Genomic DNA, 19454 nt, shown 5'->3' with positions numbered 1-19454 from the left:
GGCAGCCTGGGAGTTAGGAGCTGTTATTAACTGATCTACAAAGAATAAAAGTGGAACATCTATGAAAATTACTGTCAGTCACTTTGCCTTACATAAGATTTTGGAGCAATACATCCACTTTGTGAAAAATCAAGCTATTCCAACATCCATCTCCTCCTCTTCTTTCTAATAACAAGTTTAAAAGAAGCAAGTTGAACCACATAAGGAAATGAGTAATAAATTAGGGTAAATCTTCTAACTAAAATTGTAGCCATTTAAAGTGACATCTTAAAAAACTATTAATATGGACAAGTGTCTCCTATTAAGTGACAAAAAGTGGAGAAAAAACTGTCTCTATATTATATTTACAGATACTTGGGAGAAAAATCTCTGTGCGTAGGGGCAAAAACAAGAAGGAAAACATCCAAAGCATTAACAGCTTAAGTTGTGCTTAAGTGAGACTATAGGTGACGGTTTTTCTTTATTTTTTTACCATGCATTTCTTAGACTTAAAAATATATACACATTAAAATCTTAGAAAGGAAAAATAAACTTCTATTCAGGGTCAATACATCTGGAAACAAATAAATTTTAAGCCCAGAGCCACTCACCCCAGCTGGTGAATTCCCATTTCATCTGCACATAGAAATCCGGAGCCTGAAGGACAAAGGTTTAAAGTAAATGACCCTTGGCGCTATAAACTAAACGCAAACATGGTAAGGGTTAATGAGGTTTTAGAGGGGGAGGAGGAGAGAACAGAGAAAATAAGAAGAAACATAAAATGCAAACCCGTCAAAAATAAGTGCTTATTTTATACGCAGGCTGATATTTTACCTCGATATAAAATATGTCTAGACAGTCAATAAAGTTAACTGAAGGCAACAAGGTTAGAGGGGGATAAAATCAAATCTGATTTAGGAGAGTCTGGTTCCTAACAGTAGCAGAAAGATGAGCCTGGAAGATGGGCTTGTGCACTGCCAGGCAGTGTGGGTAACAGACTGTCCTGGGCAGCGAGAAAGGAATGTCAAGTCCGTCTATTCTACAGGGAACTTGACTGTAAAAGTTTGTGTGCTGGCAAGTGCTTCAAATTCACTGGACCTCGAAACCAGAAGAGGCTGCCAGACATCACTTCCCCAGGAAATTGATTTTCCCTCCAGTTAAGAGACTTCTGCCCTCATTTTCCTCTTAAACTTTTAGTACTTGGCTTTATAAAATTTTACACCACCAGAGCAGCCCTGTTTAGGATGACTTTCTGACCTACCATGAATTCTGTAATTTTCTTTTAATGTTTATTTTTGACATAGAAAGAGTGTGCACACATAGGGGGTTAGGGGGTTGGGGGTGGGGAGGAGGAGAGAGAAAGGAAGACAGAGAATCCAAAGCAGGTTCGGTCAGCACAGAGCCCGATGTGGGGCTCGAACCCACCAATGAGATCATGACCTGAGCCAAAGTCGGATGCTCAACCAACTGAGCCACCCAGGCGCCCCTGACCTGCCAGGAATTTTTACAGAAGGTTCTTGGAGAGCTCTTAAGAAGTCCAGCAGTTACCATCCAAGAAGAGAAATGCTAGAAATCCCAGATGTTGTTCTGTTCCTTCCCACCCCCGTGGTTTGTCACAGTTTTTACAGGACAGGACAGGAAGGGCAAGGATCTAGCCTAGAGTAAAACCAGAATTCCAGTGATGGGCAAAGGCCCTCTGAGGGGCAGCACACAAGAAAAGGTGGGCTTGTTTTAAGGAGACTGTTGAAAGACAAAATGTCAACCACAGCATCTGGTGCCACTGAGCACACAGGTCATTCACAGGCTGTCTACACCTTCAAGCAGAGAGCACAGTACAATGCAGTTTGCTGCTATGGATCAATACAGGTAAGAAAAGAAAGTCCTTTACACTGAATTTTTTAAAAGAGGGTGAGTCCACATTAAGTCATTTGCTGTTTTGCTGAGTGGGCAGATGTGTCTTTAGTTCCTCCTCTGGTACGTTAGATAAGAAAACAATAAACCCACTTGGTCTTTGCACACCAGACACAACTGTTTAAAAACAATGCATACAACCATTTCGTATTTCATGGAAGGATTCATGCAGCCCATGAAAAAGGAGTATCTCTAGGAATGCTTTTGCTTGAGTGTCATACAAATATGTCTTTAAAAAAGAGTGCTCAGAGGAAAGGAAACAATCAGTAAAACTAAAAGGCAACCAACAGAATGGGAGAAGATATTTGCAAACAACATATCAGACAAAGGGTTAGTATCCAAAATCTATAGAGAACTTCTCAAACTCAACACCCAAAAAACAAATAATCCAGTGAAGAAATGGGCAAAAGACATGAATAGACACTTCTCCAAAGAAGACATCCAGATGGCCCAACTGACACATGTAAAAATGCTCAATGTCACTCATCATCAGGGAAATACAAATCAAAACCATGAGATACCACCTCACACCTGTCAGAATGGCTAACGTTAACAACTCAGGCAACAACAGATGTTGGCGGGGATGCGGAGAAAGAGGATCTCTTTTGCACTGCGAACTGGTGGGAATGCAAACTGGTGCAGCCACTGTGGAAAACAGTGTGGAGGTTCCTCAAAAAACTAAAAATAGAATGACCCTACAACCCAGCAATTGCACTACTATGTATTTATCCAAGGGATACAGGTATGCTGTTTCAAAGGGGCACGTGCACCCCCATGTTTATAGCAGCACTATCAACAATAGCCAGAGTATGCAAAGAGCCCAAATGTCCATCGATGGATGAATGGATAAAGAAGATGTGGTATATATATACAATGGAGTATTACTCGGCAATCAAAAAGAATGAAATCTTGCCATTTGCAACTACATGGATGGAACTGGAGGGTATTATGCTAAGTGAAATTAGTCAGTCAGAGAAAGACAAAAATCATATGACTTCACTCATATGAGGACTTTAAGAGACAAAACAGGGGAACATAAGGAAAAGGAAACAAAAATAATATAAAAACAGGGAGGGGGGCACAACAGAAGAGACTCATAAATATGGAGAACAAACTGAGGGTTCCTGGAGGGGTTGTGGGAAGGGGGATGGGCTAAACGGGTAAGGGGCATTAAAGAATTTACTCCGGAAATCATTGTTGCAGTATATGCTAACTAATTTGGATGTAAATTGAAAAAAATTAAAATTAAAATTAAAAAAAAAAAAGAGTGCTCAGATAACGGGCAGTGATTGGCTTACTCATTGCAAAACTGTTCCTTTCCTCAACAGAGCTGTTAATTTTTCTCAAGAAAAATTTTTCTCAAGAAATATTGACTAAAGCTGTGCAGCGGACTTATCTGGCAAATATCTTTGGAGATATTTTGGGAAGCTCACTCATGTGCTTAAATGGAGAATAAATGACAGGAAGATTGAGGCACAGGTCCTTTCTTGTCTCCTGTTGCCCTGAGAATATTGCACAACTGACTCCTAAGAACGTTGCTGCAGGTAACAAAGACTGTCTGAAAAATGGCAGCCGTCATGCAAAATGGTCGATGAGCCTGGAGGCAAACTGCTATAAAAATGACCCTCGAGTATCACAGAGCCCATAAACCTTAATTCACAGATAACTGTCATTACTGGCCAAAAGCCACTGGGCTGTCAACAAACGAAGCCAACAGATTTGAAGTCAAAAAATGCTAATGGCTGGAGTCAACAGGTGTGGCAAGGAGAAGGTGCACACAGACATCGGAGCTCACGGGCCCTGGAAACCCCGGTACAGTAACCAATGCTCATCACAATTTCCTCAAGATGACCTGTGCTCAGAAGGCCACTGTTAAGAAGACGAGCACCCAGACAAATTAGTTGATGTATATTTGTCTTAAGCTATCATGTTTAAATAGCACTTAAAAGGGTAGGTCTAGTGACCCAGAAACGTAATTTGTGAAAGACCTCATACATTTAGTAGAAAAGCAACAATACTATTTGGTATTAAACAGAGCATGTTTATGACTGAAAAACTCTCATGAAGGTACACGTGGGTGTCCAATTGTGTCTCCGGCTACGCTGTCAGCAATTGACCCACATCATGGCATCGTCAGATTTTTATGGATACCTCGAGAATCTTCTGGAGCAGCTCAGGCACCCCTTCCAGGGCCATGGACGTGTTGTGGTAGTCCCGGTGCTGCAGAACGGCGCACACCATCTCGGGGTCACCAGTGCTCACAGCCTCGTGTAAAACTGGAAACCAAAATGGTGAAACGTCATCACCCAGTAGTCTCATGCCCTCTGACAAATTCCTCAGCCAGTCTGAAAAGAATCTACAGATCAAAGACTAACATTTTCTTCAGAGACACAGAGGCTACAGTCCCACCTCACTTTTATGACCATGGCTGCTTATAGCTAGCTCTTAACAGTGAAAAGAAAATACAGCACTTGTAGCCTCTTGATCAAACCAACTTCGATCCTCCCCCCCCACCCCCTTTCTTCCCACTGGTTCTGAAATCCTGCGTGTTTTCAGAGAGCTGAGCTGGCTTTATCTGTGTGATCGCACAACTGTGGTCACGTGGGGATCGGGCGGGTAGCGCTTATGCATCTCCTTGTTCAGCCAACATAAAATCACTCTGACCGACAGTATGATAGATAGCTTGCAGTCAAGTGAAATGCCAGAGTTGCATTGGAAAAGGCTACTTTTAGCCATAATTTCTTTTTGATTTTGCCTATGCTGACAGATTCACTGGAGCTAACATCACATTCCTCAGAGGGAGTCCGGCCTCCATACCCGTGTATGGTACAAGGGTTTGTACTCAGAGCTGCTTTCTGGATAGGAGTCACCCTCTACTGAGGGCTTCTGGCCCAGGACACAATTCTGACCATCGTGCTGCAGGCCAGCCAGCAAGCCTCCAAGGCCCTCATCAACTCACCCCGGTCCCTGGTCCCAAGAGAGAAAGAGTCTTAAGGTAAAGATAACCTGAGGACAATTATAATTGGGACTGGCCTTTATTCAGTTTGGTTTCAGATGAAAGCAAAACAAAAGGTTTTCAATTTGATTTTAAAAGTATACTTGCCTGTCCATCCCTCACGATTTTCTTTTGTAACATCTGCTTTATGTCGGAGCAAGACTCTAGCAGATTCCAAATGTCCCAGAGAAACAGCAAGGTGGAGTAAGGTTCGACCTCGTGGATCCAGAGCCTCCACATTCTGTGAAGTAAACACTAGTGTTTACAGGATCGTATACTGTATATTATATCAAAACATGGAAATGTGTTTAAGAGATAAAATTTAGTATAAAAATCGGGGCGCCTGGGTGGCTCGGTCAGTTAAGTGTCCAACTCTTGATTTCAGCTCAGGTCATGATCTCACGGTTCGTGAGTTCAAGTCCCGGGTCAGACTCTGAGCTGGCAGTGCAGAGCCTGCTTGAGATTCTCTCTCCCCCTCTCTCTGCCCCTCCTGCTCACGCTCTCTCTCAAAATAAATAAATAGGCTTAAAAAAATTTTAATTTAGTATAAAAATAGAAAATAGTATTTACACATTAACTACAGAAATGTGTAGGAAAATGAATGCTTGCACATGGGCGTGGTTGAAATATTAATTTGGCTATAAATAAAGATGATAACTACTGAGTTCCTTTTTCTATAAAGTTAAATGCCTAATAAATAAACGTTGGCTATAAGCCTCAGATAATGAAACACATCTTTTGCTCTCAACGGCACTCAAAGTAAGACTAAGTAAAGGCTAGGAGCTTTCATGAAATGCAGCCACCCTGCGACACAGAACATGGGGGATTTCTCAAGCATATGTCAGCACTCAGGTCTAGAACAGGAAGTGTAGGACTTCAAGCAAAACTGAAAGTTCAGAAGATAATTTGGGTCAGAATAAAATTACATTGTCTAGCTGGGTTCCCACCAAAATGCCACTCTCATTGCTCTGAATGGATTTCCAAGCGCCCTAACGTAGCAGCATCCACGGGTCCTGTGACACACATGACCTGCCAGGCGTGCATGTGGACATATTTATAGGTAAATGTGAAAACAAGCACATGCCGTTTTGGTCCATTTCCCCTTGAAGGTTTTCTTCCCCATGCCAGACACAGCGGTTTGGCTTTCGCTCTTTATGCCTATTCAGGCCCGCCCTCTGCCACCTGCGTTGGGTGGCCAGAGCCAAGTGGCAGTTTCTCTGGCGGGAGCTCAGTCTGAACGCTGAATGCTGCCTTCCAAAGATGACACTGAACGTTCTTCCAAGGACACAGTAAACTGCCATGGGACTTTTGGGATATAAAAGTGCCATCTACTTCTTAGAAGATGTGCTTTCTCTTGATTTGAGATGCCGGTTGCTACGCAGCCTCCACAGATACCCAGAACATGCCACGTACTGGCCATAGGGGAGGAAGGCAAACAGAACGAGGGAACTGCTGTCCACCAGCTACTGAACTTCCCTGCTTTGCTAATTGCATCATGGCCACTCTGCAGTGAAGACAGGAACTGTTATCGAGGAATAACAGCAGTGGCGGAAGGCATTCTGCTGAGTGAACACACGTCCTCCTGGACCAATCCCAGGCCTCAGTGTTCTCTCAGGCACTGGAATACCAACACATCTCCTGGCATGGGGCCCAGGGCACCTCCCAGGATTCCCTGGCTTTTCCCAAGGGTATGGCTTGTCTATCTCACCAAAGACTGAGAATTCCAAAGGGCCAGATCCAAGTGTTATATTTCTTAGCTTCCTCCACCACCCTAGTCTCTACTCTGCAGTAAATCATTGTTTTTAAAAAAGTAATACAGCTAAGACTTTTAACTGAGTTGAAGTTTAGCAGGAAAGAAATAATTAGCAAATTCATTATTTCCTTACACGTCTGTTATATAGACTGTTTTCTCACCGAACAAGTTCAGTCTACGGGAAAGGTGTTGGGTTTAGGACACGGCCTGACAGACAGGAAATGCTTAACAATATTTATCACAGAAATGGGGAAATTCTACCTAATGCAGGTCACACCCCAGAACAAAACTAACATCTCAGACTAAGGATTGACACCCAAGCTCCTGGGCAACCACTAGATATGATGTGTAAAATCAAAGCCAAATACACTAAGTTGTTGGCTCTTTCCTATTTCGAACCACAGGTAAAACCACATGTATGAGATGGACAGCAGCACATTGTGTATTTTGCTAATTGTAGCTCTGAAGGGCCTCATGTGTCTCTTTCTCCTTTGAAAGGAGAGAAGGAAAGAAGAATACTATATGATGGTGACTGTTATTAAAAACAGCGGATGACTGTGCCAGGGGCACCTGGGTGGGCTCAGTCGATGAAGCATCCAACTCTTGATTTCAGCTCAGGTCATGAACCCACGGTTCGTGGGTTCGAGCCTCGTGCCTGGCTCTGCAATGACACTGTGGAGCCTGCTTGAGATTCCCTCTCTCTCAATCTCTCAACCTCTCTCTCTCTCTCTCTCTCTCTGCCCCTCCCTGACTCATGCTCTCTTTCTCCTTCAAAATAAATAAACTTTGAACTTTTTTTTTTTTAAACAGTGGATGATTAAAGTAGAAATTAGCAAAACAGGATAGCAAATCAACACAGAAAAATCAACAAAACTAAAAATTGGTTCTTGGTAAATATCAACAAAATTGACAAACTTTCAGCTAGTTTGACCAAGAAATGAAAGAGAAAAGACTCCAGTTACTGAAAGGAGGAATGAAAGAGGGGATATCACTACCAACTCTACAGAAACACAAAATATTTCAAAGGAATACTATGAACAACTGTATGCCAACTGAGTAACAGAACTTAAATGAAAGGCACATATTCCTAGACAGATACAAACTAGCAAAACTGACTGAAGAAAAAACAGAAAATCTTAACAATTTCTAACAAGTGACTGAATCAGTAATTTTTAAACTTCCCAGGAAAAAAAGTCTCAGGCCCAGATCACTTCACTGGTGGATTCTACCAAACATTCAAAGAATTAATATCAATTCTTCACAAACTCTTCCAAAAAAATGGAAGATAAAGGAAAACTTCCCACCTCACTGTACGAGCCCAGTATTATCCTGATGACAAACGCATCACCAAAAAAGAAAACCACAGCCCACTACCTCTGACATAGATGCAAAATCCTCAACAATATATTAGCAAAACAAATTTAGCAACACATAAAAAGAGCTGTTCAACACCAGGACCAAGTGAGATTTATCCTGAATGCAAAGGTGGATTAACATCTGATGATTAGTGTAATATATCATATCAATAGAATAAGATAAAATAAAAAACGCATTATCATCTCAGTAGATGCATGTGAATGTGCTCTGAAATACTAACCTTCAAAGATGATGGTATTAGAAGTGGGGCCTCTGGGAGGTGCTTAGGTCATGAGGGTGGGGCCCTCATGAGTGGAATTAGTGTCTTAGCAAAAGAGACCCCAGAGCCTTGCCAGCCCCCCTCCCACCATGTGAGGACACAGTGAGAAAGCTACTGCTAGGAACCAGGAAGAGAGCCCTCTCCAGCCACCACACCTAATCTGCTGCACCATTTTCTTGGACTTAGAGCCTCCTGAACTGTAAGAAATTAATTTCCATTGTTTATAAACTATGCCGTCTATGGTATTTTGTTACAGCAGCCCAAACAAGACTAAGCTCTAAACTGATCATAAGCCCAGAGCACCTGGCTGGCTCAGGCAGTTAAGCATCCGACTCTTCAGCTCAGGTCATGATCTCACGGTTCGTGAGCACACAGCCTGCTTGGGATTCTCTTTCTCTCCCTCTCTCTCTGCCTCTCCCCGGCTGGTGCTTGCTTGCTCGCTCTCTCTCTCTCTCTCTCTCAAAACAAATAAATAAACTTAAAAAAAAATAAATTGAGGGGCGCCTGAGTGGCTCAGTTTAAGTGTCAAACTTCAGCTCAGGTCTTGATCTGGCAGTTCATGAGTTCAAGCCCTACATGGGGCTTTGTGCTGACAGTTCAGAGCCTGGACCCTGCTTCACATTCTGTGTCTCCCTCACTCTCTGTGTCTCCCCAGCTCATGCTCTGTCTCTCTTTCTCAAAAATAAATAAAGATTTAAAAAGTTAAATTAAAAAAAATAAGTTGATCATAAACCCAAATGTAAGAGCTAAAACAACAGAACTCTTAGAAGAAAAATAGGAGTACGTCTTTGTGACCTTGGGTTAGGTAAAATCTAATCAGATACAAAACCAAAAGCATAAGAGACCAAAGAAAATACAGACAAACTGCACTTCACCAGAATTGAACACTTTTGTACCTCACATGATATCATAAAAAAGGAAAGAACAAAAAACAAAAAAACATTCCACAGAATGGGAAAAAAATAGTTTCAAGTCATTTATCTGATAAGGGGCTAGTATCCAGAATATATGAAGAACCTTAACTTCTCAAGAATACAAAAGACAAATAACCCAATGTTTAAATGAAAATAGAATTGGAATAGACATTTCTTCAAAGAAGATATGCCAGTGCAAAGAAGTACGTGAAAAGAGATTCAATTTCACTAACCACTAGGGGAATGTCCATCAAAACTGCAGTTAGGTAGCACTGCACACCCACTAGGATGACTGCAGTCATAAAGACTAGCAAGTGTTGACATGAACGTGGAGCAACTGGAACCCTCATCCACTGCTGGTGGGAATGTAAAATGGGTGCAGCCAATTTGGAAAAACAATTGGCAGTTCCTCAAAATGTCAAATATAGGGGCGGCTGGGTGGCTCAGTTGGTTAATCACCCCATTTCAGCTCAGGTCATGATCTCGCAGCTCGTGAATTTGAGCCCCGCGTTGGGCTCTGCGCTGACAGCTCCAGACCCTGGAGCCTGCGTCAGACTCTGTGTCCCCTCCATCTCTCTCTGCCCCTCTCCTGATCTCTCTTTCTCTCTCAAAAATAAACAAACGTTAAAAAAAAATTTTACTAAAAAAAAAAAAATAACTCAAGTGTGGATTAAAAGAAAAAAAAAGTCAAACATACAGTGACCATATGACCCCACAATTCCTCTCGTATTTACCCAAGAAAAAGAAAAACACACTCATATGAAAACTTATACACAAATGTGCACAGCAGCATTATTCATATAGCCAAATAGTGGCAAGGGGGAACAAAAATATCCATCAGCTGGTAAATGGATAAACAAAATGTGGTACACCCAGACAATGGAATATTATTCGGCCATAGAAAAGAATGAAGTACTGATAAATACCACACGTGGATGAACCTCCAAAACGTGCTACATGAAAGAAGCCAGACACAAAAGGCCACATACTGTATGATTCCATTTGTAGGAAGCATCCAGAATAGGCAATCTATAGAGGCAGCAAGTAGATTCGAAGTCGCCTGGGGCTGAAGAAGTTGAGGGGAAATCGGGAGTGATTCAGGGGGATGGGGTTTCTTTTTGGGGTAATGAAGATGTTCTGGAATTTGATAGTGCTGATGGTGACACAACTCAGTTAATATGCTAAAAACCACTGAATGATACACTTTAATGGGTGAATTATATCTCAACAAAGATGTTTAAACAAAAACCTACGTAAAAAAAAAAATCCTACGTATGTATGTGCTTTATGTAATACGTACAACTAACCTATTATCTATACACTGTTTAACGAATTGCTTAATTTCGGTTGGACTTCAGTTTGCTCCCTTGTAAACTGGGAACAATAAAAAACACCTACCTTACAGAGTTCTTACAAGAGTTAGGGCACAATACTTAACCCCGTAGAAACACTAAGAATTAGCTCTTATTATCATACACCCACATATGGAGTTTCATATAAGCTGAAACTTTCTCCCTAACAGGGATCTGTTCAAATTTCATTACAGTTAATATAAGGGTCTCCAACCAACGACATTAGCTCGGTGGGCGAGAGCTTTTGGAATTAAACTGGAATTCACATTGGAAGCTGATCACTTTGGTTTTTCCTTTAGCTTTCTTCAATCATGAACTGTACCAAATTAAAAATGCTCACCTCTTTAAATTATAACAGTTCCCCCAAAGAGGAACAGGAATGAGAGTTCTGCACATCTCCTTCCTATGTGCTAATTTAAGCCCACTAACTTTGCTTGCTCCAAGCCTTGTTTACATCCTGCCGCCCTCCGGAGGCAGGAAGAGGCCAAGCTTTGAGTGTAGGCTGCAGAGCCAGATGACAGGCCCGCTTCCAGGACCTGACCGGCCTCAGGTGAATTTCTCAAACCTTCTGGGTCTCCCCACCGCACCTAGCACCTAGCACCTCGCATGAAGCAAGTGCTTCATAAACTTTCACTGTGACCTCTTGCAGGGCCTCCGGGAAGAGGCTGCTAACTGGCCTTCCATTCTCTCAAGAGTCAACCACCCTCATTCCTGTGCATCTCAGACTGCCCTGGTCCTCTGCGGCTGTGGCCCACACTGACTCCCCCACCCCAAATCAGGCAGGAAATGGCATCCATGGATGTAGTTCCCTCCAGTGAGCCTGAGCCCCCAGGGCCACGGGAGAGCACCCGAGAGCAGGCTAGCTCTTCATCTTGGATGCCTGGCTCCTGGCAGGATGCCAGCCAACAGGCGCCAACCTGAATGTGCACCCAGTGCCCGACTTGGCCTGCCGTAGACTGGGGCGAGAACCCCGGGGTGGCTCCCTGTTCAGCTCTGAGTACTGCTGATGTCTAGAACATCCTCTTCCTCTTGCCCTGATGGTGGTGGGCTTTCACCTGCTGGCTTCCCAACTGGGGGCTGGCCCTCGAGTTAGGCCTCATCTGCCACCCTCCACCCTACTGGGTCCTGGGTACCCCCCCCCCCGCCCCACCACACATATAAGGTACATTGCTGACCTTTACATATGTCCCTGTTAAGTGTTCGCTCATTCTCCCAGCATCTGTAAGAAGGCCGGAGATGTTTCACAGACCTCTCTACCTAAATGACAAACATCATAACCATGACACAAATCATCTCCACTGCACAACTTCAAGGCCCCACTGAATATTAAAGACCAGAGAGCTGATGCGTTAAGAGGCACTTAATAAAGTGCTTCTGCTGAGCCAACATGGAAAGCCTAAAACTACTGCAGAGTTGGCAAACTCCACACTCCAGCTTGCAGCAAGACCTCGGGGTGGGGGCTGACTCACACACACTCACAAACGTGCCTGTCCTCTTCCTCTGGACGAACTTGATTCTTTCTGTGCTGCTGCTCTTAGAACAAAACACAATTCTTACAGCCACCCGTGTGCCTGCTTCAAGTCTCACTCGTGGGATGGAAGGAATGAAGGACCGGCCAGCAGAGGCTTTCTGGCAAACGAAACGCCAAGTGAAACAGCTGCTTGTACTGCTGGGCGACAGGAACTTTTTGTTTTTAATTATGCACCCAGTATAGGTTCCTTGCAGAAAAACTGGAGCATACAGAAAAGAAACAGAATCACAGCAGCAATGATGACACAGGAGGTTACTCCCATTTACTACGTGGCCGCACTCTCCGATCTGTTTTCTGCCTTATTGTCCACAACCGTGAAATGGAGGTACTTTTATGGAAAGAAGTAGAATGGAAGGGTTAAGAATACAGCACTAGGGCAGAGTCCAGCTTTCTGAGTCCACACCCTGGTGCAGCCACTGGCTAAGCATGCAACTGAGCCTCTCCACCTCATCTGGTCTCCTTCTCTGTAAAATGGGGATCGTGATAGCGTTCACTCCAGGCGATTCGGTGTGAGAAGCAAATCTAAAAGTGCATGTAAAGCACTTTGCCACAGTGCCTGGCAAAGGAGTAGGCTTGCAGTGCTACTCTCCCTGTTTTTACAGATGAAACAATCCAGCAAGGGTGAACAACTAGCCCAGGCTCACAACGTAATCAGCATTTAACAGAACTGCCTTTAAGTCACAGAAGTAGGAAGCTGTTGCATCATCAAGAGATCTTGACGAATAAGAAAGCAGCGAAGTATCTCCTGTCACATATTTTAATGATGGCCACGTTCAACTTCTTAACCCTGAACCGGTTACATAATTTGCAGGGCCTAGCAGAAAACGAACACGCAAGGCTCCTTTTCCAAAAAAAAAATAATGAGGAATTTCATGACAGTGACAGCAGAGCATTAAACCAAGCACAGGCCCTTGCTGACCACAGGTAGCACACACACCCTTGAAGCCAGCCAGCCCCATCTCGACCCCTTCAGTGGCCAAGTTTCAGGACTGAGATTAGATGATGTGGTCATGACAGTCAAGCTTTCAGGGGGAAGATGTTCTTTATGAATACACTTAACTACCTCTTATCCAGAGGAAACTGGTATACTGGGAAATGGTCTACAGTGATAACCGGTAACAGAGGCAAAACCAAATAACTAGCAAGAATGAGTATTGTTCCTTTGACTCCCTTGACATTACAAGTTCACTCCAGGAAAATCTGCTGCAAAATTATAATTCTCTCATCACGAATGTGCTTAACATTTCTCAAGGGAAGAAGCACAGAGAACTTTCAACGGACATTTTTTTTTTTTTTACACAGCTTACAGAATGAGGAGATAACTATGCCACATTTTTTTAAACGTTTATTTATTTTTGAGAGAGAGACACACACAGACAGAGCATGAGCGGGGGAAGGGCACAGAGAGAGGGAGACGCAGAATCCAAAGCAGGCTCCAAGCTCTGAGCGGCCAGCACAGAGCCCAATGCAGGGCTCGAGCTCATGAACCTGAGCCGAAGTCAAACGCTCAACCAACTGAGCTACCCGGGCGCCCCTGCCACATTTTAGACTATAACCGAGACTGTGTTCTTATCAAACAAGTTTTTCTATAGAGAAAAACTGCACGGCACTCAAACTCTTTTCTTCATCTCCAATGAATAGAAAGCCTGCTGTTTTCAGGAATCAGTGTTGAAAAAGTATGTGGTTTAATGATGATGACGAAATTGTCTAGCAAAAGGGAGCTTAGTTCTAGGACTTTCTCTGTACTTTATCTCACTATTTCACAAGAAACTGGGGGTAGCCCCAATACTGAGGAAGTGCAGATGCAAAACACAGCAGGATTGCCTGGGTCATTTTTCAACTGTCCAAGGTGAGACACTTTCAGCTGAGAGCAAAGTGATGGAGGATTCCCTCTGGGCCACGTCCAGTAACAGAAAGGGAATTAAATCACCAGGTATACCGGGACACCTAATGGTGAGTCATTTACTCTGGGGGCATGATCTAATTAAGACCAATGACTCTTCCAATAAAAGTTTATTCTGTCTGGACAGAGGGTTTAAATGAAAAAAGAGCAATTTTTGACTTCCAGTGGGTGCTCAACAGATTTTTTAAGCAACACACTGGATAAAATGAAGTCAACAAGAGTTACACCAAAGTACAAATCCTTACCCTAACTGCTAAGTACGTGAGCTTGTAACTTGACTGCACTAATAACTCCCAGAATTGTTGAGGTGCCTTTAACATCCGGGTTCCTCAAGCAAAACACTACTCACATTTTGGGCCAGATAATTCTGTTGCGGGGAGCTGTCCTGTGCAGCGTAGGACGGTGGGCAGCGCCCTTGACCCTACCTCTAAGATCCCAGTAGCTCCCATTCCCTACTTGTAACACAAAAATGTCTCCATGCATTACCATTGGGAGTCAGGAGGTGCGTGTTCAAATCACCTCCAATTGAGAACCACTGCTTTAAAGAGAAGGCAATAAATAAAAGACGAGGAATCAAAGCACTTTAGGACCAGAAGGGATTTTAAGAACGCTGTGCGCCAGAGATTCTCAAACTTTGGTGTGTATCATCAGCCTCCCTGGGCCAGCGAGGGAACGTGCCTTGCCCAAGGTCACAGGGCGAGTTAGAACCTGGACTCCAAACCCCAACCAAGTCCTTTCATACAAAAAGGGTTGGGAGGAGGGGGGTGGGGGTGAGCGGTGCGTGCTGCTCTCACCTCTTTGGGAGAGGCAGTGGAGCCTAATTTGTTAAGACCGTGCACTCTGGAGCCAGTCGGCCGGAGTTAAAATCTCGACTTGGTATTTATTAGGTGGGCGACCTTACGCAAGGCGCAGAAGCTCTGAGAGCCTCAGTTTCCTTCTATGGCAAATGTAATAAAGGTACCTACCTCCTAGGACGGTTGGAAAGGCAGTATAGATGGTTTATAAAGCCCTCGGCACAGGGCCTGGCACACAGTAAGCACTCCGATACACGTCCTACTATTACTGTCCCACGGCTGCAGAGGTGAAGAAGGGGTCTGCGGGGCCCCGAAGGCAGAGGGCTAGAGATGGGCTCAGGGGCTCGAAGCGACCCCTGACTCCCCCCACCCCTCACCGTGGGCGGACCCCCGCCCCGCCCCTCACCTGGCCCCGCAGCTCCTTCTCCAGCTGCCGGTAGTCGTTGTTCCAGACCAGGAGGTGCAAGGGGAAGTGGCCGCTGTTGTCGCGGGTCGAGGACATGGCGAGAAGGCCGCAGCAGGGCCCTCACCGCCCGCTTGACAAGCCTCAGCCTCGGCGGGGTCTCCGGTGCCCGCCCGGCGGCCGGCGAGAGAGAGAGAGAAAACGCAGCAAGCGAGCGGCACGGTACGCGGCGGGGCGGCCTACGGGCCGGGTGCGGGGCGCGCGGGAGGTCGGGGGTCGCGGGCCGGGTCGGGGACGGGGGTCGGCCGCGCCCACCCCGCGCCCCGCCGCGCTCCCGCCCGCGCTGACAGCTCCCGAACCGACTTCTGCGGGCCGAACTGCCCCAAACTGGGAAGTGCGCGGGGCGAACCACCGCACACCGAGGCGGGGGGAGGCGAGGCCAGCCACCCGGCCCTTGGTCGGCCCGATCCCCCCTACCCCCAGCTGCGCACCGGGAAACACAGTGCAATCCCAAAACAGAGAGGAAACTCTCTTCCTTAGCCCATGATCTCGACGTGGAAAACTCGGCCTACCCGTCACCAGCCCCTTTCCCCTGCTCCAGCAAGCTCACATGGTTCGGCCCACAACTGGGCCTCTTCCATCGGCTCTGAGTTCAGGGGGTGACAGCGGAGGCCTGGACCAAACCATTCCAGTAACTGACTCCCTTGCAGCCTTTTTGGAACTGGGCAGTGCGTGCATGATTGGCCAGAGGCCATTTTGGAAGTGGGCAACACCAAAGAAATTTAAAGGAAGGATTCTAAACTCTGGAGAAGTGGCGTTGAAGATTTGCATAACAAGGAGACAGTTCTTTCTCAGGGTTTCTCAACATCTGAAGGTTTTAAAGTGAGCAATTTTCTTTCTGTGGGGTTGTCCCGTGCTTTGTAGGATGCCTTTCTATCCACGAGATGCCACTAGCACTCCCCGCCCCAGATGTCTCCAGACACTGCCAAATGACCCCTGGAAGAGAACCATCATTCCCAGTTGAGAACCACTGTTCCCATCTGAACTCCGAACTGGGTTAAGATTCAAAGTTACCTATGGCAGTGGTTTATCCCACATATGAGGCTCATCTATTTTTGAAGCTAGCCAGTTGAATTTTGGATTATGGCAGAAAAGGCCATACTTGGGTAGATACTACCCAAACGTGACCACAGCTTGCAAATATTAAGTTCATTCTTTGGATTTTAACCTAAGGCACTACAGCTCTTTGATTCACTGAAGAGCCAAGTCAACTTGACAGCTACTCACCAGCGTAAGCTATTTGCACAGTTGTCTACAACGAGACCACACAGCTGGGCAAAGTTATTTAATGCATCCTGAAAGCATACCCTCCACCTCCCCTGCTTGTGCACATCCAGCTTTTCAGATGCCTGCAACAGCAGCTGTTCAAGAAGCCTGGCCTAATCCATTGTCCACACGTGTTGAGTCCAGAGATTTGTGAGTCTGTGAACCAAAACAGGATGCAGGAGCATCAGGATGGCACCCAGAGGCTCTTACTCTGGAATGTGTGGGAATTATGCAGCTATTCCTACACCACACATTTATCAAAATAGAGAGGTGGCTGGGGGCGCCAGTGTGGCTCAGTTGGTTAAGGTTTGACTCGATGTAGGCTCAAGTCGTGATCTCACAGTCATGAGATCAAGCCCCACCAACAGGCTGCTCGGGATTCTCTCTCTTCCCTCTTCCTCACACTCTCTTTCTCTCAAAATAAATAAATAAACATTGAAAAAAAAACAAAAACAAAAACGGAGAGATGGACCAAAACCAGGGCTTCTTTGATCTCTTCCAAGACTTCCTATCTTTTCAGATGCTTTGTGCAATTTAATCTTTAATCTTTCTGTTCATCGTTCCATGTTTATTAAACATCTCTCCTATTCATAAGTTGAAAAACTCCACAGAATATCTAAAGTCAAAACAGTGCCTGACCCTTAAAAGGCATCCAGGATTTGCGGAATGGAGATCACGGTTGCATTTACATACAAGATATACAATAAATATTCATTAGCATAGGGTCACATCTCTTCTCTCATGCCGATTAATCTCCCCTCACTGTGTTCATTTCACACCATCCCATAAATCATTGTAGGTTATTATTCTTCTCAAAAACAAAAAAAATTGAGATTAGAAAAGAATAATAATACCAAATATCAATAATAGTGGGAGCTACTATTATTGAGTGCTTACTATGAGGCAGGCACACCACATTTTTCTGTTAAGTGATTCCATTTGTCTTTAGCCGCACAATAAATATTTAGCTCTGCAGGCCATATATGAGTTTCATGGAATATTCTTCATCCACTTCATCTTCTTTTTTTCTTTACAACACTTTAAAAATGTAAGAATCCTTCTTATGTGGCATAACATGCAAAAAACAAAACAAAACAAAACAACTGGTCCCATCAGCTCCATTTTGCAGATGAGACTAAAATTGCATTCAAAGACACATCTAACGTTCCTTATTTTACATATTTTATTGTAGATCTACCACAACATAATATACGCTCCATAAAGACAGGAAATTTTGTCTTCTTTGCTCAATTTTTTCTCTGGGAACAGCGCTGGAAACAGTGTGTGGCATATAGATGCTCCATAAGTATTTATTGACCAAAAGAATGAATAAGTGAGTGAACTTGACCAGTTATATTAAGTGACTTAACTATTGATTGCCTCAGGAAGGCTGTGGCTGCAGAGCTCTGGCCACTAGATTTTGCTGTTTCCCTTGGTATTAATCAGTGCGGGGACAAAGAATCTCCTCCAGAAAGGGAAACCCAAATTGAAGAAAACTTGTAAGCAGGGCAGAAGATGCTGCCCTCACTCAAGATGGCGACAAGGCAGCGTGCCCCTTCCTGTCACGTGATCTGCCCGTCAACGAAGGGCCCCTCCCCGCGCGTGCGTGCTGCGCCGCGGCTGCGAGGCGCTGAGGGGAGAGGCGCCGCCGCCAGCGCCGCCGCCGCCGCGGGGACCCGTTAGAGCGGAAGCGCTGCCGCCGCCGCCTTCGCTGTCCCCGGGACCCTGATTCCCGGCAGGTGGGAGGCGGGAGCCATGTCGAAGCGGCTTCGGAGCAGCGAGGTGTGCGCGGACTGTAGCGGGCCGGGTGAGTCGCACCGGCCAGGCCCTCTCTGCTCAGCTCTACTCAGAGGGACCCCTGCCCCGGGGCCGCCCCCTCGGGTCGGGCGGGTCCCGGCGACCGAACCCCACACTTGGGGTCGCGGGGAGGAAGAGGCGGGGAGGCCTCGGAGCGGGACCCGTCCCGGGCCTGTCAGAGCCGGGCGGGAAAGGGGGCCGCCGCCCTCCCGTCCCTCCCTCCCCTCTCATCCCCACTCATCCCCTCTCGTCTCCTCTGTCCCAGGCCGGGCGGGGAGGCTGCGGGGTCGGGGCCGCTTCCCCAACAGGAAGGGGCTTGGGCAATCCACAGGAAGGCCAATTACAGAAGTAAAATGCGAGCGTTCTCCCGGCTGCGGCCCCCAGAGGCTGCAGGTGTTCCCTCCCTCCCCTCACAGTCCCCCCCCGGACCCCCGCCCTGCGAGGGGGCCCTGCCCAGGGTGGGCGCACTCGTCGCTTCCGTCCACCGATACTCTCTAGGGGACTCCCGTAGATGATTTCCCTGCTCCTAACATCCCGGTTCCCCCTCCACCTCCACCGGGGAGAATCTCCAGGACTTCGGGGTCTTGGAAACACATCCAGCACTTGGGAGGCAGTGCGTGTCTTGAGTTTTGGGATCTGGACGGCCTGGGTTCAAACTAGGTTTGCCTGTGGGTGACCTTGGGCTGGTGATTTCATTTGGCCCGGCCTTAATTAATTTCCTTATTTTTCCGATGGAGATAATTGGGAGAACCACATTCAGTGGTAAGAGTCAATGAATATTCTTAGGATTATCTCATCAAAGTTTGTTTCTTTTTTGTATTGTGGTGTTTGGTACAGAACCTTTGCAGTCTCTTAAAGCTAGAGTTGAGTTTCTGAATCTTACATTAATTACAACCTACAAAACAAACAAAATCACTGGCAAATAGACACACTTGGGGGCATTCGGGCAGGATAGGCCTATGGGTGCGCTGAAAGGCCAAAACCATTCTTCCCTGTGTAATTTTCAGATTTAGAGTTCAGATCCCTCTTAGCAATTGGAACTGAATTGACAGGTCTCTATGCTATTTTCTGTGCTTGGATTTTGAGTGCTTTGAAATTTGAAGTCATTCAAAGGTAAGATGGCTTTCTTTGGTATGTTAGTGTCCAATTAACAACCATAA

The 19454-nt window shown here is 45.6% G+C and overlaps 2 protein-coding genes across 2 annotated transcripts in view; one reads left to right on the top strand and one right to left on the bottom strand.

The window, feature by feature from the left end:
• Window positions 1-15579, bottom strand: part of ANKRD13A (ankyrin repeat domain 13A) — a 32830-nt gene extending 17251 nt beyond the window's left edge. The window contains exons 1-4 of the mRNA XM_043557866.1: window positions 15175-15579; window positions 4994-5126; window positions 4042-4166; window positions 591-636 (exon numbers count right to left, since the gene is read on the bottom strand). Coding sequence (XP_043413801.1) covers window positions 591-636; window positions 4042-4166; window positions 4994-5126; window positions 15175-15270 — 400 coding nt within the window. The 5' untranslated portion in view covers window positions 15271-15579. The remainder of the gene's footprint in view (window positions 1-590; window positions 637-4041; window positions 4167-4993; window positions 5127-15174) is intronic.
• Window positions 15580-18115: 2536 nt separating this feature from the next.
• The window catches only part of GIT2 (GIT ArfGAP 2), a 52127-nt gene continuing 50788 nt past the window's right edge, over window positions 18116-19454 (top strand). Inside the window, 1 exon segment of the mRNA XM_043557865.1 lies at window positions 18116-18304. Within this exon segment, the coding sequence (XP_043413800.1) occupies window positions 18253-18304 (52 nt within the window). The 5' untranslated portion in view covers window positions 18116-18252.

The sequence above is a fragment of the Prionailurus bengalensis genome, chromosome D3 (genome assembly GCF_016509475.1).
Source record: "Prionailurus bengalensis isolate Pbe53 chromosome D3, Fcat_Pben_1.1_paternal_pri, whole genome shotgun sequence".
Lineage (NCBI taxonomy): Eukaryota > Metazoa > Chordata > Mammalia > Carnivora > Felidae > Prionailurus > Prionailurus bengalensis.
This window is presented reverse-complemented; position numbering and strand designations above follow the sequence as displayed.